This window comes from Drosophila bipectinata, chromosome 3L (genome assembly GCF_030179905.1).
Source record: "Drosophila bipectinata strain 14024-0381.07 chromosome 3L, DbipHiC1v2, whole genome shotgun sequence".
Lineage (NCBI taxonomy): Eukaryota > Metazoa > Arthropoda > Insecta > Diptera > Drosophilidae > Drosophila > Drosophila bipectinata.
This window is the reverse complement of record NC_091738.1, coordinates 17,112,634-17,135,360: the sequence shown is the minus strand read 5'-3', so window position 1 is coordinate 17,135,360 and position 22,727 is coordinate 17,112,634. Positions and strand designations below refer to the sequence as shown.

Sequence of the window (22,727 nt, the reverse complement as noted above, 5' to 3'; positions counted from 1 at the left end):
CAGCTTTCAGTCGCCCTAAAATTATCTAATAAACTAAATTAATGCTTTGTTATGTTCTAAATTGATATTAGGGTGAGCTAACTATTTGAAATTAAGGTATAGAAAAAATAAATTACTTAACAAAGAAATATTTGTATATAAGAGGAGTGCTGATTGCTGGAGCTATTAAATATTTAAAAAAATGTTCGCTATATTTTACATAAAATATATTTTTCTAAGGTTCGCCCTATTCGAAATAAATCTACCAGCTGGAGAACAGGTTTCATTATTTATTTTTTTGACTGAGCTCAAAGATAAAGCAATGTTTTTACTTAAATCAGCGCCAGCATTGATTTTATTAATGTTTATTATCGGAATAAGCTGTAGAGAACTGTGGAAAGTGCTATTCTTAATATATTTCTTACTAAATAAATAATAATTGTCTATTTTCTTTAGTTCAAAAAATAATATACATGCCTTAATTTTAGCAAGAGGAGGTAGCAAGGGAATACAACTAAAAAACTTGGCCGAAGTTGGAGGAATTTCATTACTGGCCAGGACAATTAAAACAATTCAAAATTCTGCCTGTTTTGAACACATATGGGTTTCCACAGATGACAAAAGAATTGCCTTGGAAGCACAAAAATGTACGTTTTATAAAGCTCACCTTATTTTTATTTAAAGGAAGTATAACTTAGATGGAGCAATTATACACGATCGGCCAGAAAAATTCGCCAAAGATAATACCCCATCAATAGATGCAATAAAAGAGTTTCTGGAAGTACATGCTACGGTTAAAGATTTTGCTCTTTTTCAATGTACCTCGGTGTTTTTAAAACCCACATACATCCAAGAGGCTGTACAAAAATTTAAGACACATGACTGTGTATTTGCAGCTAAAAGGTAAGCAACATAAGGATTTTGTAATAGGCAGATTAAAATTAAATACATTAATTTATAGATCACATTATTTAAGATGGAAGGAAGTAAATGATTCCTTGGTTCCTGTCGATTTTAATTTAGAGTCTAGGCCTAGACGTCAAGACTGGAAGGGAGATATTGTGGAAACAGGAATGTTTTATTTTTCGAAAAGGAAGCTGGTTGATAAGGGACTTTTGCAGAACAATAGGTAAGAAAATGTATATTTTTCTAAATTCTAACTAATTTGAAAACTTTCTTTAGATGCTCTATTGTGGAAATTAATTCCGAAGATGGCCTGGAAATTGATTCAAGCCATGATCTTTCGTTGGCCAAGTATATTTTAAGTAGTAGAACCAAAACTGATTTATAATAAATTATAGTTTAGTTTTAAATAATAGTTAAGTAACTTTTAATCCATATTTATTTCCCAATAAAATAGGCATTTAAAGAAAACAAGATTATTTTAATATCCTAATTTAGGCTGTTGTGTTTTTGGATTAGTTTTATTATTTTTTAATGATTAGGTATTTTCGTTTCAAGTTTTCAGTTTATTTTAATTTCGGTGTTGATGTTGGCCAGGCCATCACGGAGGTGTAGCGACTGATTCGTTTGGTCAGCAGACGGGGCATCATGGCAGTGGCTGTGGGTCTCAGTATCAGGCAAGCGCGTCCGAATCTAGCAGTGTAGAGGGAATTGGGATCACTCTTACTATTGGTACCACCTCCACTTTCACGATCCATTTCCTTAGACAGCTTCTTGCTGGTGATTTCTCTAGATTGATTTAGCTCGGAATCTTGAGGTTTTTTGGTGAATATACTTTTTATCCCAAAGGCCACATCAGCCTCATCTTGCGTTTTTAGCAGCCTGGGCTTTTTTGGCGGCAGAGGGATTGGCGTTTGCTGCTGATATTGCTTTTGGCCGTTATAGCAGGATCCACAATGGCAATAGGGATGGTGGTGCAAATGCATCCTGCAGTGTGTACACTGATTATAATTGGGCTGCATGGATGGGTGCAGACAGTAGTTCATTCCTGGGTAATATCCACCAACTGGAAGACTTTGCTGCTGGGGTTGTGTAAATCCAGGGTACGGGGAAGGCGTCACAATGGGTGGATACATTTGTTGGCCAAATTGATTGCCGGATGACATAAAGCCGAGAGACTGGGTGGATTGCGGGCTCGGGGCAGAGTAGAAGGGACAACTATTGCAGGAGGAGCTATAGAACAGAGCCGGTCTCAGCACGGAACAGCTGCTGCAGGGACAACTCGCATCCTGTGGCGGCCCTAAGAAGCCACACTCGTTACACTTGCTGTCCGCTGGGGGCATCGGTCGGTATGGCGGTGGCCTCGACGGACAGCAATTGCTGCAGGTGCAGCTGCAAGAACTGGGGAGGTTGTTAGGCGGAGCACCCAGAAATTGCTGGCAAGGACACATTACAGGTGTCGCCGATGCAGGGGCTTCTCTTTGGTTCACGGGTATGAAGCTGATGGTTACATGGGGCTGGTTGTTACCATTGATTGAATGCTGTTGCTGCTGATGTTGGTGATATTGAGCTGGGGCAGTTTCAGTATTATAGCCACCTTCGTATCGTGGATTGTAGACCATTGATGACATTTTCTGAAGTCTGCGACGAACTTGAGCGGCGGTCTTATCCGAAAGTTTTCGCAAGCTAGGAACGTTCTTAACTATAATTTAAATTCCAAAATAATATTTAAATTATGTTACTGGTAATATAGTAAATAAATAGTTTACCCATATTGCTGCTGCCCTTTTCCGGTAAAGTCTCTTTTGATAGAAAAACCTTTTCTATGTGAGGTTCCTTCTTGTCCAAGGGAATTTGAAGATGAGGTGGTCTCGCTGAACCCAGATTTTGTTGCTCCTGATTATCGGCAGAAGCATCCTTATGTACCATTATTGATGGACTATTGAAGAGGTCATTGCGGCAAATTTTTACAAGCTCACGAAGGATATCAGACTTCCTCATACCAGCGAATGGCCCTTGAAGTGTATCCATTTTTCCCCTTTCTGTTTTACGATTTGTAAGAGAATTCAGCCGTTTTTGTTCGCTCTTTAACAAAGCAAAGCTGAGATTATGTTTCCTACTTTGAAGCCTTGACTTTTTTGGAACTTCTTTAAATAAATTTCCCCCACGTATTCTTTCCTGGAGCGTTTTGACCTCTATAGATGTCTTTTCCGAGTCGGGATACTTCTGAGGACTGATATCGATTTGACCCTTAGAGCTCACGGTAATTAAGAAGCAGCATTTTAGATTATCTTTTTTTTGAGACTTGTGCAACTTTTGACCACAACAGTTTTGATCAGTGCCGCTCCGAGACCCCATCTTTGACTCAGTGCCAATTGATTATTCTTATTTTATACCATTTTTCATTTAATTTTGTGTATTTTTACTGTCACTTTTGAAAATGGGACTTTGATGTTATTGTAAAGCGCAAATGTATTACGATTTCATAAAATAAAATTATAATGCAGATTAATGAAAGATGAGTCTTTTACGATTATAGCCATAGATGTGCCCGGACTTTTTCAAATCTAAAATATATGTATGAGTTATATGTATATGCAGAAAAAAGTTTCCAGGTTTATAAAGAATATGGACCTGCAAAACTTTTAAGGTACTCTGCTCAATAATCGGAGAACAATTTCCAAAGATATAGCCACATTGTGGCTCCAAGATGTTTTGTGGATTTTCAAAGGGGACCCTACAGAAAATTTGGAAAAAATCTACAAAATTTTATGTTCATTGATTTTGATGCAGATTTATGAAGAATTGATCTACAAATCGTTTAAGGTACCCTACTTAGGAATCGGATAAAAGTTGCCAAAGATATAGGCTTCGCAGTGAGCCATATAGTGGCTCCAAGCTGTTTTGTGGATTTTCAAAGGGAACCATACAGAAAATTTGGAAAAAATCTACAAAAGTTTATGTTTGTTGATTTTGATGCAGATTTATGAAAAATTTATCTACAAATCGTTTAAGGTATCCCCCTTAGGAATCGGATGAATATTGCCAAAAATATAGGCTTCGCAGTGAGCCATATAGTGGCTCCAAGCTGTTTTGTGGATTTTCAAAGGGGACCCTACAGAAAGTTTGGAAAAAAATCGACAAAATTTTATGTTCGCGGATTTTGATGCAGATTTATGAAAAATTGATCTACAAATCGTTTAAGGTACCCATCTTAGGAATCGGATGAATATTGCCAAAGATATAGGCTTCGCAGTGAGCCATATAGTGGCTCCAAGCTGTTTTGTGGATTTTCAAAGGGGACCCTACAGAAAGTTTGGAAAAAAATCGACAAAATTTTATGTTCGCGGATTTTGATGCAGATTTATGAAAAATTGATCTACAAATCGTTTAAGGTACCCGTCTTAGGAATCGGATGAATATTGCCAAAGATATAGGCTTCGCAGTGAGCCATATAGTGGCTCCAAGCTGTTTTGTGGATTTTCAAAGGGGACCCTACAGAAAGTTTGGAAAAAAATCGACAAAATTTTATGTTCGCGGATTTTGATGCAGATTTATGAAAAATTGATCTACAAATCGTTTAAGGTACCCGTCTTAGGAATCGGATGAATATTGCCAAAGATATAGGCTTCGCAGTGAGCCATATAGTGGCTCCAAGCTGTTTTGTGGATTTTCAAAGGGGACCCTACAGAAAGTTTGGAAAAAAATCGACAACATTTTATGTTTGTTGATTTTGATGCAGATTTATGAAGAATTGATCTACAAATCGTTTAAGGTACCCGTCGTAGGAATCGGATGAATATTGCCAAAGATATAGGCTTCGCAGTGAGCCATATAGTGGCTCCAAGCTGTTTTGTGGATTTTCAAAGGGGACCCTACAGAAAGTTTGGAAAAAAATCGACAAAATTTTATGTTCGCGGATTTTGATGCAGATTTATGAAAAATTGATCTACAAATCGTTTAAGGTACCCGTCTTAGGAATCGGATGAATATTGCCAAAGATATAGGCTTCGCAGTGAGCCATATAGTGGCTCCAAGCTGTTTTGTGGATTTTCAAAGGGGACCCTACAGAAAGTTTGGAAAAAAATCGACAAAATTTTATGTTCGCGGATTTTGATGCAGATTTATGAAAAATTGATCTACAAATCGTTTAAGGTACCCGTCTTAGGAATCGGATGAATATTGCCAAAGATATAGGCTTCGCAGTGAGCCATATAGTGGCTCCAAGCTGTTTTGTGGATTTTCAAAGGGGACCCTACAGAAAGTTTGGAAAAAAATCGACAACATTTTATGTTTGTTGATTTTGATGCAGATTTATGAAGAATTGATCTACAAATCGTTTAAGGTACCCGTCGTAGGAATCGGATGAATATTGCCAAAGATATAGGCTTCGCAGTGAGCCATATAGTGGCTCCAAGCTGTTTTGTGGATTTTCAAAGGGGACCCTACAGAAAGTTTGGAAAAAAATCGACAAAATTTTATGTTCGCGGATTTTGATGCAGATTTATGAAAAATTGATCTACAAATCGTTTAAGGTACCCGTCTTAGGAATCGGATGAATATTGCCAAAGATATAGGCTTCGCAGTGAGCCATATAGTGGCTCCAAGCTGTTTTGTGGATTTTCAAAGGGGACCCTACAGAAAGTTTGGAAAAAAATCGACAACATTTTATGTTTGTTGATTTTGATGCAGATTTATGAAGAATTGATCTACAAATCGTTTAAGGTACCCGTCGTAGGAATCGGATGAATATTGCCAAAGATATAGGCTTCGCAGTGAGCCATATAGTGGCTCCAAGCTGTTTTGTGGATTTTTGAAAGGGACCCTCCAGAAAATTTTACAAAAAGTCTAAAAAATTGAATTTTCTTAGATTTTGATGCAGATTTATGGAGAATCGATCTACGAATCTTTTAAGATACTCTTCTTAAGAATCGGATGAATATTGCCAAAGATATAGACTTCGCCGTGAGCCATATTGTGGCCCCAAGCTGTTTTGTGGATTTTTGAAAGGGACCCTCCAGAAAATTTTACAAAAAATCTAAAAAATTGAATGTTCTTAGATTTTGATGCAGATTTATGGAGAATCGATCTACGAATCATTTAAGATACTCCTCTTAAGAATCGGATGAATATTGCCAAAGATATAGACTTCACAGTGAGCCACATTGTGGCCCCAAGCTGTTTTGTGGATTTTTGAAAGGGACCCTCCAGAAAATTTTACAAAAAGTCTAAAAAATTGAATTTTCTTAGATTTTGATGCAGATTTATGGAGAATCGATCTACGAATCTTTTAAGATACTCTTCTTAAGAATCGGATGAATATTGCCAAAGATATAGACTTCGCCGTGAGCCATATTGTGGCCCCAAGCTGTTTTGTGGATTTTTGAAAGGGACCCTCCAGAAAATTTGAGCAAAAATCTAAAAAATATAATGTTCTAAGATTTTGATACAGATTTATGGAGAATCGATCTACGAATCTTTTAAGATACTCCTCTTAAGAATCGGATGAATATTGCCAAAGATATAGGCTTCGCAGTGAGCCATATAGTGGCTCCAAGCTGTTTTGTGGATTTTCAAAGGGGACCCTACAGAAAGTTTGGAAAAAAATCGACAAAATTTTATGTTCGCGGATTTTGATGCAGATTTATGAAAAATTGATCTACAAATCGTTTAAGGTACCCGTCTTAGGAATCGGATGAATATTGCCAAAGATATAGGCTTCGCAGTGAGCCATATAGTGGCTCCAAGCTGTTTTGTGGATTTTCAAAGGGGACCCTACAGAAAGTTTGGAAAAAAATCGACAACATTTTATGTTTGTTGATTTTGATGCAGATTTATGAAGAATTGATCTACAAATCGTTTAAGGTACCCGTCGTAGGAATCGGATGAATATTGCCAAAGATATAGGCTTCGCAGTGAGCCATATAGTGGCTCCAAGCTGTTTTGTGGATTTTCAAAGGGGACCCTACAGAAAGTTTGGAAAAAAATCGACAAAATTTTATGTTCGCGGATTTTGATGCAGATTTATGAAAAATTGATCTACAAATCGTTTAAGGTACCCGTCTTAGGAATCGGATGAATATTGCCAAAGATATAGGCTTCGCAGTGAGCCATATAGTGGCTCCAAGCTGTTTTGTGGATTTTCAAAGGGGACCCTACAGAAAGTTTGGAAAAAAATCGACAAAATTTTATGTTCGCGGATTTTGATGCAGATTTATGAAAAATTGATCTACAAATCGTTTAAGGTACCCGTCTTAGGAATCGGATGAATATTGCCAAAGATATAGGCTTCGCAGTGAGCCATATAGTGGCTCCAAGCTGTTTTGTGGATTTTCAAAGGGGACCCTACAGAAAGTTTGGAAAAAAATCGACAACATTTTATGTTTGTTGATTTTGATGCAGATTTATGAAGAATTGATCTACAAATCGTTTAAGGTACCCGTCGTAGGAATCGGATGAATATTGCCAAAGATATAGGCTTCGCAGTGAGCCATATAGTGGCTCCAAGCTGTTTTGTGGATTTTCAAAGGGGACCCTACAGAAAGTTTGGAAAAAAATCGACAAAATTTTATGTTCGCGGATTTTGATGCAGATTTATGAAAAATTGATCTACAAATCGTTCAAGGTACCCGTCTTAGGAATCGGATGAATATTGCCAAAGATATAGGCTTCGCAGTGAGCCATATAGTGGCTCCAAGCTGTTTTGTGGATTTTCAAAGGGGACCCTACAGAAAGTTTGGAAAAAAATCGACAACATTTTATGTTTGTTGATTTTGATGCAGATTTATGAAGAATTGATCTACAAATCGTTTAAGGTACCCGTCGTAGGAATCGGATGAATATTGCCAAAGATATAGGCTTCGCAGTGAGCCATATAGTGGCTCCAAGCTGTTTTGTGGATTTTCAAAGGGGACCCTACAGAAAGTTTGGAAAAAAATCGACAAAATTTTATGTTCGCGGATTTTGATGCAGATTTATGAAAAATTGATCTACTAATCGTTTAAGGTACCCGTCTTAGGAATGAATATTGCCATGAATATTGCCAAAGATATAGGCTTCGCAGTGAGCCATATAGTGGCTCCAAGCTGTTTTGTGGATTTTCAAAGGGGACCCTACAGAAAGTTTGGAAAAAAATCGACAACATTTTATGTTTGTTGATTTTGATGCAGATTTATGAAGAATTGATCTACAAATCGTTTAAGGTACCCGTCGTAGGAATCGGATGAATATTGCCAAAGATATAGGCTTCGCAGTGAGCCATATAGTGGCTCCAAGCTGTTTTGTGGATTTTCAAAGGGGACCCTACAGAAAGTTTGGAAAAAAATCGACAAAATTTTATGTTCGCGGATTTTGATGCAGATTTATGAAAAATTGATCTACAAATCGTTTAAGGTACCCGTCTTAGGAATCGGATGAATATTGCCAAAGATATAGGCTTCGCAGTGAGCCATATAGTGGCTCCAAGCTGTTTTGTGGATTTTCAAAGGGGACCCTACAGAAAGTTTGGAAAAAAATCGACAAAATTTTATGTTCGCGGATTTTGATGCAGATTTATGAAAAATTGATCTACAAATCTTTTAAGATACTCTTCTTAAGAATCGGATGAATATTGCCAAAGATATAGACTTCGCCGTGAGCCATATTGTGGCCCCAAGCTGTTTTGTGGATTTTCAAAGGGGACCCTACAGAAAGTTTGGAAAAAAATCGACAAAATTTTATGTTCGCGGATTTTGATGCAGATTTATGAAAAATTGATCTACAAATCGTTTAAGGTACCCGTCTTAGGAATCGGATGAATATTGCCAAAGATATAGGCTTCGCAGTGAGCCATATAGTGGCTCCAAGCTGTTTTGTGGATTTTCAAAGGGGACCCTACAGAAAGTTTGGAAAAAAATCGACAACATTTTATGTTTGTTGATTTTGATGCAGATTTATGAAGAATTGATCTACAAATCGTTTAAGGTACCCGTCGTAGGAATCGGATGAATATTGCCAAAGATATAGGCTTCGCAGTGAGCCATATAGTGGCTCCAAGCTGTTTTGTGGATTTTCAAAGGGGACCCTACAGAAAGTTTGGAAAAAAATCGACAAAATTTTATGTTCGCGGATTTTGATGCAGATTTATGAAAAATTGATCTACTAATCGTTTAAGGTACCCGTCTTAGGAATGAATATTGCCATGAATATTGCCAAAGATATAGGCTTCGCAGTGAGCCATATAGTGGCTCCAAGCTGTTTTGTGGATTTTCAAAGGGGACCCTACAGAAAGTTTGGAAAAAAATCGACAACATTTTATATTCGCGGATTTTGATGCAGATTTATGAAGAATTGATCTACAAATCGTTTGAGGTACCCTACTTAGGAATCGGATAAAAGTTGCCAAAGATATAGGCTTCGCAGTGAGCCATATAGTGGCTCCAAGCTATTTGTGGATTTTCGAAGGGGACCCTACAGAAAATTTTTCAAAAAATCGACAAAATTTTATATTCGCGGATTTTTATGCAGATTTATGAAGAATTGATCTACAAATCGTTTAAGGTACCCTACTTAGGAATCGGATAAAAGTTGCCAAAGATATAGGCTTCGCAGTGAGCCATATAGTGGCTCCAAGCTATTTGTGGATTTTCGAAGGGGACCCTACAGAAAATTTTGCAAAAAATCGACAAAATTTTATTTTTGCGGATTTTTATGCAGATTTATGAAGAATTGATCTACAAATCGTTTAAGGTACCCTACTTAGGAATCGGATAAAAGTTGCCAAAGATATAGGCTTCGCAGTGAGCCATATAGTGGCTCCAAGCTGTTTTGTGGATTTTCAAAGGGGACCCTACAGAAAGTTTGGAAAAAAATCGACAAAATTTTATGTTCGCGGATTTTGATGCAGATTTATGAAAAATTGATCTACTAATCGTTTAAGGTACCCGTCTTAGGAATCGGATGAATATTGCCAAAGATATAGGCTTCGCAGTGAGCCATATAGTGGCTCCAAGCTGTTTTGTGGATTTTCAAAGGGGACCCTACAGAAAATTTTGCAAAAAATCGACAAAATTTTATTTTCGAAGATTTTTTTGCAGATTTATGAAGAATTGATCTACAAATCGTTTAAGGTACCCTACTTAGGAATCGGATAAAAGTTGCCAAAGATATAGGCTTCGCAGTGATCCATATAGTAGCTCCAAGCTGTTTTGTGGATTTTTGAAGGGAATCAAGAATATATATTCCTTATGGGGTTCGGAAATGTTTTTCTCTATGTTACATACATTCACAGGAATACAATACACCCAGATCTGAACCTGAAAACTCTCATGGAGAACTTTTTCAAATTCCGACTCTTTTGGTTGGACTAAAATGTAAAAAATTGGGGGGAAAAAAACCGCAGCAAGCCGATTCGAAGGCAAAGGGCTTTTGGGTTAAAAGAAATTGTGGGTCATCTGGAGTGTTTGAAGATGTTCTGCTCGGATAGCTGCGAGCTCGGCTGCAAGGTCCCTTCTGGGGCCAATGGGATCGCATGCGGGAACGGCCCACAGGGTGCAGCTGGTGGCCCACAGGCATCACAACAACAGCAAATCAACATGTGCTATGCTCCATTGCCGATGCAGTCCAACACTGAAATGTGCGCTAGGTGTGAGCAGGCGGAGCCTCCTAGAGTGGGCCTGTGCTTGGTTACCGAAGGCCCCGAGGGTTTGAGGTAGGTTCCAACTAAATTAATGCATTTGCTATTATTTACCTCAATTCATAATAAATGAAGATAGTAGAGTAACTTGCATAAAGTTCGATTTCGTTTATTCTTGATGAGAATTAAAATGTGACCACCTTGTTTAAAATTGTATCTCTGTACCGATTCCTTGTTTACAATCTTCATATCTTATATATTCCTTTTAAGCATTGATTGCAACGTACCCTTGCCCAATTCTTTCAACCTGGACGAGTACAAGAAGCAGATGGTCTACTCCTGCTGCCAACCCACCAATATGAGTCCATACTGCGATACCTACGGCTTCCCGCAAGCAGCGATTTCTGGAACGTTTGCTGGCATGGCTCCGATTCAGAGTCTTAATCCAATTTCGAGCCCAAATACTATTACATCGCCGGGATGCAGTTTCCATTGCCAGAGCTGTCCACTGGGAGGACCATGTCCAGGCTATGATTCTTTACCGATGCATTCTCATCCGTCACAAGGGGCTGTGCCTTTGCCAAAGTCGGCAGGGATCCCGCGACATGAGCAGGCCATGACTCCGGCTCCGGCCATGATGCCGCAAATCTTCTGCCTGCCTGCTCCCAACAACAGTAATGCCAACACAACCTCATGCCTGGCCTCTATGGAAGCCTCCAACGGTCTCCAACAGTCGGACCAACAGCCAATGTACTTTTGTGGCATGGTGCCGGCACAGGCTTGGAATCTTCAAGCTATTAATCTGGTTCCTGTAATGCCAGTGCCGCAACAGCAGCAGCCGCTCATAACGAATCCTGGACAGGATTTGCAGCAGCAGCAGCAGGCGCCCCAATTGCTACGCCTGCCCTGTGACCTGTCCTTTTCCCGCCTCCTCACCGAGTTGCGGCGGGAGAGGGACAGGTCCTGCTGCGACTCCTGCGCTACGTCGTCATCCCAGCCCCTGGCCCTCCAGCTGTTTGCCCCGACGCATACGGTGACCTTTTGTGATCCACCAGCGACCACAATGTGTGCTGCTAGTCCGACGAAAAGAGAAGCCTCGACCTCTGCAACACCAGTACCCCCACCAACTGATCCACCAGCCCCCAGGTCACCACCACCAACTGCTCCTCCGGCAGCAACATCTTCGACCATGCCACCTGAATCAACCACTGCCCCCGCCGCTGCCGCTCCGTCCAGAGCTCGTTCGGTTAGTCCCAAACGCAGCAGATCCTGCCTGCGAAACAAGGATCTTTGGGGGGGCAGTGGTACCGCACAGAGCCACCCCGACTATCCATCTTCAGCCCAGAACCACCCCGCCTATCCATCTTCCGCCCAGCACGGAGCTGGCAATGTGTGCATGAAGTGCGGCAATTGTTGGCACTGCCCGCGTTGCAATTGCCCCAGTTGCTCCTGGCATCCCGGCTTGCTGCGTCCACCTTCTAGGGAAAGCAGATACAGACAGTTCCCCGATAGATGAATAAATATTATTTTACCCCAAAGAATTCAAATACCATTTAAATTAAAAGCAATATGTATTAATTTATTTATATTTTCCGTTTTATTCCATTTCAATAACACCTAAATATTCAGTTTTTGAGTAAGAATCACAGTAATTTTGATACATGTATTATATTTGTTCTCTAAAAAAAAAAAAAAAAAAATATAAACCAATATACGTACATATTTAGGTTTAATATTGTTTTTATTATTAGTTTTTAATAATATTTAACTAAGTATCTACTCCTGTAATTAATATTGTTAATACGTTTAAAGCAGCATATTAGATACATAGATATCCTTGAAAGTTTTTTTTCCAATCTTAATATCTAAAATCACAAGCAATAACCACTAATGTCCATTAGTGTCCTGTGTCTTAGAGCGCATATTCTTGTTTAAATAGTTCGAGACGTAATTTTCCATCACAGTTGTTATACTTTCGTTCCTCTGTTCGGGAACTGAAGCTGCCGAATGTTGTGCAGTGTCTCCTTGGACAGGATTAGTCGGTGCCTCGGATTGTACGCTTGGAACGGTGTACGGAGCAACCGTTGGACGTTTTTCGGTATTTTTCCGACGAGGTTGACGAGGTTTCTTAGGTGGTTCCTTGGGAGTCTCGTCCGGGGACTTCTGGCTGGTTGGACAATAAGGCGGTGGTGGTATCCATAAACGGCTTCGCAATTCAATTACGGGACCCGGGGCATGGGGCTCCGCCGGATTGACTGGTACTTGTTGATAGTTTATGGGCTCCTGGAAGGTGGAGGGGTACATATAAGCTGGGGGTTGGAACAAAAACCTATGTTGCTGAAGTTGCTGTGGTTGCTGAAGTAGCTGGTGTTCCTGACGTTGCGGGTGTTGCTGCTGATGTTGCTGTTGTACTTGAGCTGGCTGAGATGTCAGAGTGTGCAATCGTTGCAAATTTTCAGCAGCAGTTGGCTGCTGTTGCTTTGGTTGCATAAGAAATTGTTGAAAACATTCCCGATGTTGTTGATGCTGCTGCTGTTGTTGATGCTGCTGATGTTGTTGCTGCTGTTGTTGCTGATGCTGCTGCATTTGTTGATGCTGTTGCTGTTGTTGATGCTGCTGATGTTGCTGATGCTGCTGCAGTTGTTGATGCTGCTGCAGCTGCTGATACTGCTGTTGCTGCTGCTGCTGCTGTAGCCGACGCATTTCTACTTGCTGACGATGTTGCCAGGACCACGCCAACATATGTTCCTCCTGCTGGCGTTGCTTATCTGCTATACGCTGTTCCAAAATCCTGAGATCAGCTCTTATCTGCCGCTGCACTTGCTCTTTCTTTGTCTTCAGTTTTTCCTCCATCTTTTTGCTTTTCTCCATTTTTTCCAGATATAGACGCTTCTCTTCCGCGTGTTTTAGTTCATAGGCAAGCCTTTCCTCAAGGACATGTGTCAAAGACTGTCCTATCTGGATTAGCTCATTATTTTCCCGGCACTCCAGGCGTTGATATAAAACTTTCAGTTCCTGCAACTGAATATCGTTTTGTTGCGGGTTGTATATAATTTCCAGTTTTTGTTGGGGAGTAGGATGTTGCTGGGCGATATATTGTGGCTGCTGCTGCGGATGTTGTTGTGGTGCCTGTTGCTGTTGTGTCTGAATGTGTGGCTTGGGTGCAACGCTGGGACAGTTCCATTGTTGGGATACATTTTGAGTGGGTATAGCTGGGGTCTCCACATAATGAGGAGTCGCAACATTTTGATTTATACGTTCGATGGCATTATTGTTGATACTACTGGGTTGGCGTATGTCTTGTTTAAATGTTCTCGGACGCACAATGTGATGCATTAAGTGCTGGCGAAGTGTGGACAGTCCTGAAGATGTATTTATACTTGTGGTGGGAAGCTCAGCAACGTGGTTCTGAGCGTTCATATTTGGTTGATTTGATTGGGAAAAGTTTATGGCCTCGGGCTCTGGTTGAATATGTGTCATTTGCTGGTCCTGGGCTGTTGGAATTTTATGAGTTATCTGAAGGTTGTGTGGTAGCTCCAGATCTGGAACTGTTTGAACGTTTTGCACGGGTAGGATTGGGTCTGGCATTTGTAAATCCTGAGGTTCCTGTTGCTCCTCAAAAATGTTTTGTTGTTGATAATTGTGTTCGCTTTGTACTTGAGTACCTGGTAATTCTTGTATAAATTCATCTGGCCCTGCCACCTCATTATAATTCAGTCCTTCAGTTTTTGCATTATTTATGAATTCATTTTCCAATGGCGATTGACTCGGATATTCTTCCAATACTTCCATTTTGACATTGAACTGTGGTTGATGCCAATTTAAATAAGGATAATGCAGGCCTTTTGAAAAGTTAGACTTTATCACACTCTGCCGCTGACTTTGTAGAAGTTTTATATTCGGATCCTCTAAGGAATCTTCATCCTCAGCCTCTTTCTTGACCAAATCAAACAAAGTTACGCTATCCTCGTTTTCTGGTAATTGGGTCTTCACAGTTACAGTTTCCGTTTCTAAATCGGGCATACTCAATGGCAAATCCGGGCTACTTGGGTTTGTATCATACATAAACTCTTCCTGTTTTATTTCAACCGAATTAATGTCCTCCATAGCTAATGGTGTATCCTGTTGGTTTTCGGATGGTGGCTGTTCGCTAGCAGATTGCTCTTTTTTCATTTTTTCAACCACATAGCGGACACGACTAGAATCGAATGGAAACTTCAGCATTCTCAGGTGACACTCTTTTTTCTTCGCTATAGTATTACTTAGTTTTCTGGTTCGGAACTGAAGTTCACTTCGGGCTAGTTGCTTAGGTATAAAAAGACTTTGCTCCGAAAAGACACTAGCTCGGCGTTTCTTGGTTTCAGCTCTGAAAAAGGGTTTATTATAAATATGAAATTAAAATTTAAGCTATAAACTTACATGGATAGCGAATGTCTTTCCTCCAAAACAAGAGGCCTTGTAGCTTCGTCCTTCTTAGGACTTTGTGCTGCGTTACTTTCGTTGGGACTTTTAGCGCTGTCCTGATTGTCTGTTGACTTATTTTTAATTTCTGTAGATTTCACTATTTTTTGTGTAAAGCCGTCAGCTTGAGCACTTGGAAAACATTTTTGTTTTCTAAAATCAAATTAAAATCCTTTCAGTTAAAATTAAATTTATGCTTACCGGTTAATAAAAGGATGTTCACTCATCGGTTGGGATCCGGAATCTGATTGAAGCTCTGTCTCCGATACGGACCCAATCATGTCTCTCTGCGATCTGCCTCCAGACAGTCACCGAGTGCGTATTATATAATAAAATTGTTGCTGGGAAAAAGTAATGGTTGGGAGGATCTCAATATACAATAAACAATAACTTGTGTAGAATGACGGCGTCTAATAGCTGAGCTATAAATAAACTACAAAAAATGGGAATGAAATCTAATATGATTTCCACGAGTTGATGGAGAACTGAACGGTATGTTTATCCTTTGCTTTATTAGCCTCTTACTTCTTGGATCCAATAGCCTGAAAGTAATCCTAATCATATGATATCACAGACGGGCGTCAATTTGTTTGTAAACACACTTTGGAACTTCTCCAATTGAGAAGTTTGTTCTGAAAGAAGAATCCCTCCTCCAACCTTTTCCTTTGCACAGGTTCGCGACAGTTTATTTTTTTAAGCTAAGTTTCGGATCGCTGCAGCGAAAACCGATTACGGATTATAAACATACATTTATAGCACTGAGACGCGTCCAGTCGCACATCCGAAAAGGGAATGAATACAAATGAAATTTGCTAATAATAAAAGAATTACATGGCCCGGCTGAGCGATAACAGCGCCAGACCCACTAGCTTCTGTCCCGGCAATTATGGGTCATTGAAGGGCCAAAAGACCACTGGCCGAGTAGATAGCACCGGATAGATATAAGCTCTGACCACCGAACACCCCCCACAGACGGCGTGCCGCATAACCTGGGTCAACCTGGACGCACTAAGGACACGTCAGCGTCGCCATGTGACGTGGCCGCCTACAATTCATTCAATGTATAATTGGAATCGTAACTTTATTTTTATACGCCGTCGGGCAACCAGATTAAAATTGCATTGTTTGGGAAATAATAGCTAACTATTTTCTTTTTAAATATTATTTAATTCTTTGTTTAAATTTAATCAGAATTTTTACAGATTAAAATTAATTCAGATACTTATTGATGTAAATAATTTTTTCACTCAAACAACAAACATTAATTTTATTTAAATTTTTAACCTAATTTGATTTGATTATTTCAAGAATTTTAACAAGTTTAAAATTTCAAAGCTTGGGAAATAATATTTACCTTTTTTTTTTAAATTGTATTTATATTTCATTCAAATTGTAAATATATTTTCTTCAAATTCAAAGTAAAACATTTTTTTTAAAACTCTCTAAACTCAACACGATGGTTCTTGCTTGAAATTCAGATACTTATTGAAGTATGTAAATAAGTTTTTAACTCAAAAACGTAAAAACATTTATTTTATTAAAATTGCAAACCTCATTTGATTTGATTACTTCAAAATACTTTACTTTGAAAATAAGCAATATATATAACAGAAAATATAATATTCTCTCTTTTCTACCATTTAAAAATTATATTTAAATAAGACCGCCCTTATTTTTAATATCGAAATAAATTATCGATTGCCGAAATCGGTGTATCGATACTTGAAACTTAGTATATTTTACCATCTCGAAAAGCAGCAGAAAACAACAAACGAGCATATAGAAACTAAATAACAAAATTTACTACAAAAATGGATAAATTGACCACAATTAGTGCCACTCTATTCATGGCTGCCGACGTGTTTGCTATTGTAAGCCTAGCACTACCAGATTGGATCATCACAGAGTCGGGAACAGGTACGTACAAGAAATACGGAAGTGCACGTCCCAATAAGCAGTCTGAAATCTTTACTTAATTTATTCATTGCTTGCAGGAGATATACGGCTTGGACTCATGTGGACCTGCATGACACTGTACAATCGGCCACAGGTCTGCTATACGCCAGATCTGCAACCGGAGTGGTTCATTGCCCTTGTCTGCATCTTCACCGGGTGCATTTGCGTGACCACCACAGTTATACTGCTGGCCTCGTCTTCCTGCAATCGCAACGTAATTCCGTACGCCCGCTGGGTGGGCTTCACGGCAATGGTGCTATTCTGCATGGCAGCAGTTGTCTTTCCACTAGGCTTTCACGTGGAGGAGATCGGCGGCCAGGCCTACCAACTACCTAACACCTTTAAGATTGGAATTTCCTACATAATGTTCGTTTTAGCCCTGTGGATCACGGTGGTCTCGGAACTGTTCGCCGGCAAGGTGTGCCTGCCCCATTTCTAGAGACGCGCCAGCATTGGACACTTTTTGATTTTGTTTGCCGTTTGCTCTGTGATTTGTTATACCTTCTGTTTCTCTCTCATCTTTCTCATACTCAACACCAGCAATCTCCCTAATTTTTAAGTGTATTTTAGTTTATTAGGTTTTTTAGTCGAATATTTGTATATACATTAATCCATGGACTTTGTTTAAATAGAAATATTGTCATAATTTTTTCAAGAATTCAAGAATTTAAAGTTTTTTGTGAAAAAAAAACTTGTTTCAGTACAAACTTACAATTATAAATGAACGTATTAAAAATTTATTCACTTTTTGTAATTTTTTTCTTAATTCACTTTAGTTAGTGTAGGTCAATTATTAGCACACAAAAAAAAAAAGAAAAACAATTTTTGTAAACGCTTGTAATCAGTATATTAAAATATAACCGGTCTTGTATTGAAAGCCCGAAATTGTGGGAGCTTATACATACTTCCTCTGGAAGGTCGCGACGGCAACTGCAATGGAAATCACTGTCTGGGTACTAGGTGCCTTCTTGATGTTTATGTATTCATGATCCCATCGCGATCCGAGAATGCTGACCAAGCTCCTTTGCCGCACAAATTCTAACAACTCTTGCTGACCCCAGCAGCTATTCTCCCCTTACAGAAAACTCTGTAAAACGAGAGGCGAAGAAAATTCTTTCCCATTCGATCGTCTTATAAACAAAATCCCCCTTTCAATAAGAATCAAAACTTCCGACACTATCAATAAACATAAGTAAACCGCAGGATGTTTTTTCAACGCACTTGGTTTGGAGGTTTCTTATTTCATGGTGCAGAGTAGTATCCAAATAGTGCATGGTATGAAAAACTAATGACTGAATATTTGAAAAATGTTTATAATAGTATAGATGGTGTAAATGAAATGTAATAAATAACACCCCAAAACTTCCCCTTCTCCATGTAGAAAATAAAAAACTTTATTTCGAATACAGCATAATATTTTATTTATCATTTCTTTATATATTCTTTAAATTGTTTGATAATATCAATTATTGTTGAATGAATCTACTTTGGGGTGCACTTGCAATATTATTGTATTCCAGCTTAGATAGATATTTCCAAATCGGTGTGAAAATGTTGATAGTTTGATTGAAATCCATTTGCTGATCGGAGCGGGTCCGTCGGAGGTACAGTGTAATATTATATATTGGGATATGCTAGGTACACAAGATGCTGTTTTTGAGCTTTAATTTGTCTTAAAAGTAGGTTCGCTTTGGTTTTTTTTCTTGTATCTTATACAGTTATATACATACATATATCAAAATATGATGTCGCGATAGTTTAGTAACAGTAAAAAACATTTGAGTAAAAAAATATATATAGAGTTTTAATTGATTCTTTTCACAGAATTTAACTAGTGTGGCTTGAAAAATGTTCATTTTTCATATAGGTATGTGCTCCATTGTCAGAGAGTATAATAAAACAGAAACATAGGATTAGAGCCTTGAATAAAACTTAAACAGAGCAGTTAGATGCGTTTTTTTGGTAATATCCTTTCATGTTGATTATTATTATTTTTTTGGCTAGGGTGGGCTAATTTCTTTGTCTTACATAATTTTAATTCGAATCGTATATAATATTCGCTGTTTAAGTGATGGCTAGGCATAAGAATTAGCTAACAAACCTTTACAAAATAGTCAATAACATTAAATTCTACTAACTAACTAAAAACAAATATTTGCTAACAAATACTTAACGTATGCGTGTTGGTGTGATGAGCAAAAAACTTTAAATGCTTGCAAATTCATTAAAACTAAATGAAAAGCTCAAAATAAATAAGAAGATGCCTTGATCTAAGCTACGCTACATGATTCATAAATATCCATTAAACATTATCAACAGCGAGTGGATGATTTTACAATTTTCCATCAAATGGTGTCTTTACAAAGTAGGTGACTAGATTGCCCTTGCCCTTTACATAGGTCAGGCCACGGCATTCGCACTCGTATCCGGCGGCCATCAATATTTTTGCAGTGTTTTCCGTTGTCTGTAAGGATTCAGAATTCTTAGAAGCTCTTAGAAGTGCAGGACCTTAACACTTGGTCACTCACCTGTAAGCGTCCCATTACGCCGCAGGAGTCCATGCGGGAGGCCACATTAACTGTGTTACTCCAAATATCGTATTGGGGCTTCTGGGCGCCAATCACTCCGGCAATCACCGGACCATGATTGAGTCCGATTCGGAGACGGAAGCGTTGGAACGACTCCCGATTAATCGAATCCAATATGGACATCAAAGCAATCGCAAACTCGACCAATATGACCACGTTGTGCTCCTCCGTTCGCTTCTCATCCTTTTTGGGGTAAAAAAGCGAAATAAAAAGAATTGCGTTAGTACCGATTCGATTTAGTCCTTGCCGCCCTAGAACCTGAACAGTGCGTCGAATTTGGCCCGCCCTCCGGCTAATCCCGAGTATTTCGTTTCCCTGCCACACTGATTTGACCCTCATTTGGCGACCCTTTTTTTATTGCTCTCCCTTTGTTTGGGCCAATGTGATTTGATTTCCTCTTTTGCCCCGTTTGCTAGTTGTAAAAATTTAATTAAACTGCTAAGCGGCGATTAAAAGGCATTCGGAGAGTAAATAACATTGGCCCTATTTGGAATCAGTGTTCAGTGTGGCATGTGAATGGAAAAAAGGGAAAAAGAATGGAATTTTCGCAACATTCCCATTTATTCTGCGCTCGAATTAGTAGCAGGATATAGGGGCAGATAATGTTGGCCAATTTATCAGGTTGGATATTTAAAGTAGAAATTGTAACACAGAAATTCCAGAAGGACTTACCGCAAAACTACGTGACTAGATTGAGCAAACCAGTCAGGATTTGTCAATGTTGTTATTTACAGGATTAGTGAAAGCATTGAAGAAACATGGATTAGACGAGATAGTAACAGAGGCCAGAGAATGGGATATTCCGGGAGAAGTACTACTTACCGTGGCGCCATCCTCCTTGCCGGGTCTCAGACCAGAAGCGCACATATAGGTGCTGGCTATGGTCTTAATCTTTTCGATTCCGCTGAACTTTGGCTTCAGGAGTAACTGAAAGTATAAGTGCACAATTCGAGTATATTAAGGATGCCATTGCTTGTCGAAATAAAATAACAGAGCTTAAAATGCAATATGTTCGAGAGGATGACAGCTTCTCGTGTCCGTACCTTATCGAAATCGCAAATAATTTCATTTAAGAGACGCAAACACTCCAGGCCCTGCTTGTTGACATCCGTCTCATCGTAGAACTCCTTGTAGTTGGGAATGGAGGCGAACATGACCGCCACGCAGGAGTAGCTCTCGTGGTAGAGCTCCGTGGAGCGTTCCAGGTGCAGGAAGTGCGTGGCCACGTGGGCGGGCAGGATGTTCTCCAGCAGAATCTGAAAATCAAATAAAATTTTCAATTAACATCGAACTGCACTCGTATGGAGATGAGGTACTTGCCTTGTTGATGCCACGCATCGTTTCCACCTCCTCCTGTTCGACCTTGAGCTTGGCCTTCCACAGAAAGTCCGTGCGGGCCACATACTCGCCCTGACGGTCCAGGGTGTGCAGCACCAGAATGATGACCAGGAGCAGCAGGAAGCCCTTGATCTCCAGGGGTAAGCTATGCAAGGGATTAGAGGATAGTTTCTCCAGAATCCCAATTTTATGTATTATATTATCCTTACCCATTTTCGATGAATCTCCTATTGTACTGTGTATAAAGATCGCTATAACCGAGTACTGTGACCTGGCCTATCAAAGCCACCAACATGGCTATCAGTTTAAGGATAAACCCAGATCGCAGAAAGGCTGAAATGGCCGCCAAACTTATGGCACAACAATACAGAAACACCGGTGCAATGGGTAGAGCAGGATTGACTTCCAGAGGCCTAAAGTCCTCCAAGAAAGTAGCATTGATAGAGTCATTCGATGAATTCCTGACCATGGAAGTGTCATTAGAAAGTTCATTGGGAACATCGCCCGGAATCGCCGAGTAGTTGATCTGAATAATAAACTCATTTAACTAAAATACGAATCAGAAAGCCCTTTCAAACTTACCACACTAAATACCGCACAGGACGAGATGAGGATGTTGACCACAATGAACATGGCTAGTCTCAAGTAGCGACTACTGGCCACCACCTGACCCGGACCATTACGGTCCGTGGCTGAGGTGTGCACATCCGGCACGGACACATTGCTCAGGTAAAGGAACAGGGCCAAGGACACGAAGCTGGCCAGAAGCGAGCCAAGCAGAACCAAGTTCCTGAAATTGCAAAAAGGCCAAGGGCGTGAGAAATGGGGCTCGTTAATGTGAGTTGATCTCACCTACAATTCGATTACAATCAACTGGACGATGGCCAGCGAGAGGAAGAGGATGAAGGCGCAAATCAGGTCGAACCGGAAGTGGGTATCGGGCTGGGCCCGGTACATGGCCTCCCGGGGCGTGTTGCGGTACCACATGGTGAAAGGTTTCAGCTCCGTAGGCGGCCCGAAGAAATTAAAATTGAAACATTTACGCTCCGGTGGCAGTAAATTTGATTCAATCATGGCAATACTCTGCAATCAACAAGGGAGAAGGAACCATGAAATGATAGGAGTCAAGATGGATTTTTTCTTATTTATTAAAGCATAAATATATATTTTTTTTGGTAGGTAAAGAGTTTATTTTATTTAAAGCTACAATAAAACTAAAGTATGTCTAGCAGAGCTATAGTGAGTCTTAAGACACAAAACATATCATTCCTTCAAAAATAAATAAAAATGCTTAAGTCCCATTCAACCAGTTTCTTTAAACATGAAGAGCTTGTATAAAAATGTACCAAAAACAAAGGATGACTAGGATAACATGTCCACTTTGCATTTTATACACAAATATAAGAAGCTTTGCTTGAAAAAAATATCTGCTGGTTGGCAGTTTTTACCCAGGCAAGGAAGCTTTTGGTTTTATCCAATTTTATGATACATTTTGGCAATTGAAATTTAATTTTCCTTTTTGTAGAAGGTGGAAGGAATCCATTTAAATTTTTAACTTACCGCCAGTCCAATGTTCTTCACCAGTTTCGATTCCGCAATATTGGCAAAGGGTCGGTCGGCACCCCAGCACTCGACATATTTGGTCATCTTGGATGAGGGCCGATTGCGTGTCACATGACCTGGAAGGGTTCAGAGTTTATTCAGGGTTAGTCGCATTAAAGTTTAGAAAAGGCTTTTAAATGGCGAACAATTTAAGAGCTTGTAAATTCATTTGTATCCGCCACTTCCTCTTTAAATATTTGACTTTTAATATTTTAATGGAGATCTAAAATAGTCTGGATTAAAGCCAACTATCCTTACAACATTGTACCTGTTTTATGGGAACAAAG

The 22,727-nt window shown here is 39.4% G+C and overlaps 6 protein-coding genes across 12 annotated transcripts in view; 3 read left to right on the top strand and 3 right to left on the bottom strand.

The window, feature by feature from the left end:
* The first annotated feature begins 236 nt into the window (after window positions 1-236).
* On the top strand, window positions 237-1,270 carry Csas (CMP-sialic acid synthase). The gene is made up of 5 exons (XM_017233993.3): window positions 237-372; window positions 436-626; window positions 678-882; window positions 941-1,108; window positions 1,162-1,270. The coding sequence occupies exons 1-5, from the start codon at window positions 302-304 to the stop codon at window positions 1,268-1,270; spliced, it is 744 nt and encodes a 247-aa protein (XP_017089482.2). The 5' UTR covers window positions 237-301.
* Window positions 1,271-1,368: 98 nt separating this feature from the next.
* On the bottom strand, window positions 1,369-3,355 carry schuy (schumacher-levy). Its single transcript, XM_017233984.3, has 2 exons — window positions 2,652-3,355; window positions 1,369-2,584 (listed from the first exon to the last, which is right to left on the bottom strand). The coding sequence occupies exons 1-2, from the start codon at window positions 3,238-3,240 to the stop codon at window positions 1,449-1,451; spliced, it is 1,725 nt and encodes a 574-aa protein (XP_017089473.2). The 5' UTR covers window positions 3,241-3,355; the 3' UTR covers window positions 1,369-1,448.
* A 6,798-nt stretch (window positions 3,356-10,153) lies between these two features.
* Window positions 10,154-12,057, top strand: hale (hale-bopp). The gene is made up of 2 exons (XM_017233975.3): window positions 10,154-10,570; window positions 10,766-12,057. The coding sequence occupies exons 1-2, from the start codon at window positions 10,329-10,331 to the stop codon at window positions 12,009-12,011; spliced, it is 1,488 nt and encodes a 495-aa protein (XP_017089464.2). The 5' UTR covers window positions 10,154-10,328; the 3' UTR covers window positions 12,012-12,057.
* A 225-nt stretch (window positions 12,058-12,282) lies between these two features.
* LOC108120334 (bromodomain-containing protein DDB_G0280777) lies at window positions 12,283-17,826 on the bottom strand. 3 transcript variants are annotated; one of them, XM_070280172.1, is made up of 4 exons: window positions 17,625-17,826; window positions 15,158-15,297; window positions 14,915-15,109; window positions 12,283-14,861 (listed from the first exon to the last, which is right to left on the bottom strand). In XM_070280172.1, the coding sequence occupies exons 2-4, from the start codon at window positions 15,235-15,237 to the stop codon at window positions 12,383-12,385; spliced, it is 2,754 nt and encodes a 917-aa protein (XP_070136273.1). In that variant the 5' UTR covers window positions 15,238-15,297; window positions 17,625-17,826; the 3' UTR covers window positions 12,283-12,382. The 3 variants fall into 3 exon arrangements, with proteins under 3 accessions (XP_070136273.1, XP_070136275.1, XP_070136276.1); XM_070280174.1 differs by having other exon boundaries at window positions 14,915-15,088; XM_070280175.1 differs by lacking the exons at window positions 14,915-15,109; window positions 15,158-15,297; window positions 17,625-17,826 and having other exon boundaries at window positions 12,283-14,693; window positions 14,758-14,861.
* Window positions 16,699-17,652, top strand: LOC108120352 (uncharacterized protein C16orf52 homolog A). Its single transcript, XM_017233971.3, has 2 exons — window positions 16,699-16,873; window positions 16,951-17,652. The coding sequence occupies exons 1-2, from the start codon at window positions 16,768-16,770 to the stop codon at window positions 17,349-17,351; spliced, it is 507 nt and encodes a 168-aa protein (XP_017089460.1). The 5' UTR covers window positions 16,699-16,767; the 3' UTR covers window positions 17,352-17,652.
* A 500-nt stretch (window positions 17,827-18,326) lies between the features above and the next one.
* The window catches only part of Ac76E (adenylate cyclase type 2 Ac76E), a 32,362-nt gene continuing 27,961 nt past the window's right edge, over window positions 18,327-22,727 (bottom strand). For 2 of the 5 annotated variants that reach the window (XM_017234128.3, XM_070279703.1), the window contains exons 12-21: window positions 22,399-22,517; window positions 21,695-21,921; window positions 21,421-21,628; window positions 21,048-21,364; window positions 20,821-20,983; window positions 20,544-20,756; window positions 20,323-20,427; window positions 20,173-20,187; window positions 19,441-19,683; window positions 18,328-19,376 (exon numbers count right to left, since the gene is read on the bottom strand). In XM_017234128.3, the coding sequence (XP_017089617.2) occupies window positions 19,245-19,376; window positions 19,441-19,683; window positions 20,173-20,187; window positions 20,323-20,427; window positions 20,544-20,756; window positions 20,821-20,983; window positions 21,048-21,364; window positions 21,421-21,628; window positions 21,695-21,921; window positions 22,399-22,517 (1,742 nt within the window). In that variant the 3' untranslated portion in view covers window positions 18,328-19,244. Of the gene's footprint in view, window positions 19,377-19,440; window positions 19,684-20,172; window positions 20,188-20,322; window positions 20,428-20,543; window positions 20,757-20,820; window positions 20,984-21,047; window positions 21,365-21,420; window positions 21,629-21,694; window positions 21,922-22,398; window positions 22,518-22,727 lie in introns of those variants that run through there. The other 3 variants (XM_070279702.1, XM_017234129.3, XM_070279704.1) reach the window with 3 other exon arrangements.

Bases quoted from the DNA above. Each gene is read 5' to 3' on its own strand.
- LOC108120334 (XM_070280172.1), bottom strand. From the start codon at position 15,237: ATGATTGGGTCCGTATCGGAGACAGAGCTTCAATCAGATTCCGGATCC. The intron at 15,110-15,157 runs GTAAGCATAAAT...ATTTGATTTTAG, and splicing joins GAACATCCTTTTATTAACCG to AAAACAAAAATGTTTTCCAA. The intron at 14,862-14,914 runs GTAAGTTTATAG...ACCCTTTTTCAG, and splicing joins GAAAGACATTCGCTATCCAT to AGCTGAAACCAAGAAACGCC.
- schuy (XM_017233984.3), bottom strand. From the start codon at position 3,240: ATGGGGTCTCGGAGCGGCACTGATCAAAACTGTTGTGGTCAAAAGTTG. The intron at 2,585-2,651 runs GTAAACTATTTA...TTTAAATTATAG, and splicing joins AAAGGGCAGCAGCAATATGG to TTAAGAACGTTCCTAGCTTG.
- Csas (XM_017233993.3), top strand. From the start codon at position 302: ATGTTTTTACTTAAATCAGCGCCAGCATTGATTTTATTAATGTTTATT. The intron at 373-435 runs GTGGAAAGTGCT...TATTTTCTTTAG, and splicing joins GGAATAAGCTGTAGAGAACT to TTCAAAAAATAATATACATG. The intron at 883-940 runs GTAAGCAACATA...ATTAATTTATAG, and splicing joins TGTGTATTTGCAGCTAAAAG to ATCACATTATTTAAGATGGA.
- hale (XM_017233975.3), top strand. From the start codon at position 10,329: ATGTTCTGCTCGGATAGCTGCGAGCTCGGCTGCAAGGTCCCTTCTGGG. The intron at 10,571-10,765 runs GTAGGTTCCAAC...ATTCCTTTTAAG, and splicing joins GAAGGCCCCGAGGGTTTGAG to CATTGATTGCAACGTACCCT.
- LOC108120352 (XM_017233971.3), top strand. From the start codon at position 16,768: ATGGATAAATTGACCACAATTAGTGCCACTCTATTCATGGCTGCCGAC. The intron at 16,874-16,950 runs GTACGTACAAGA...CATTGCTTGCAG, and splicing joins CATCACAGAGTCGGGAACAG to GAGATATACGGCTTGGACTC.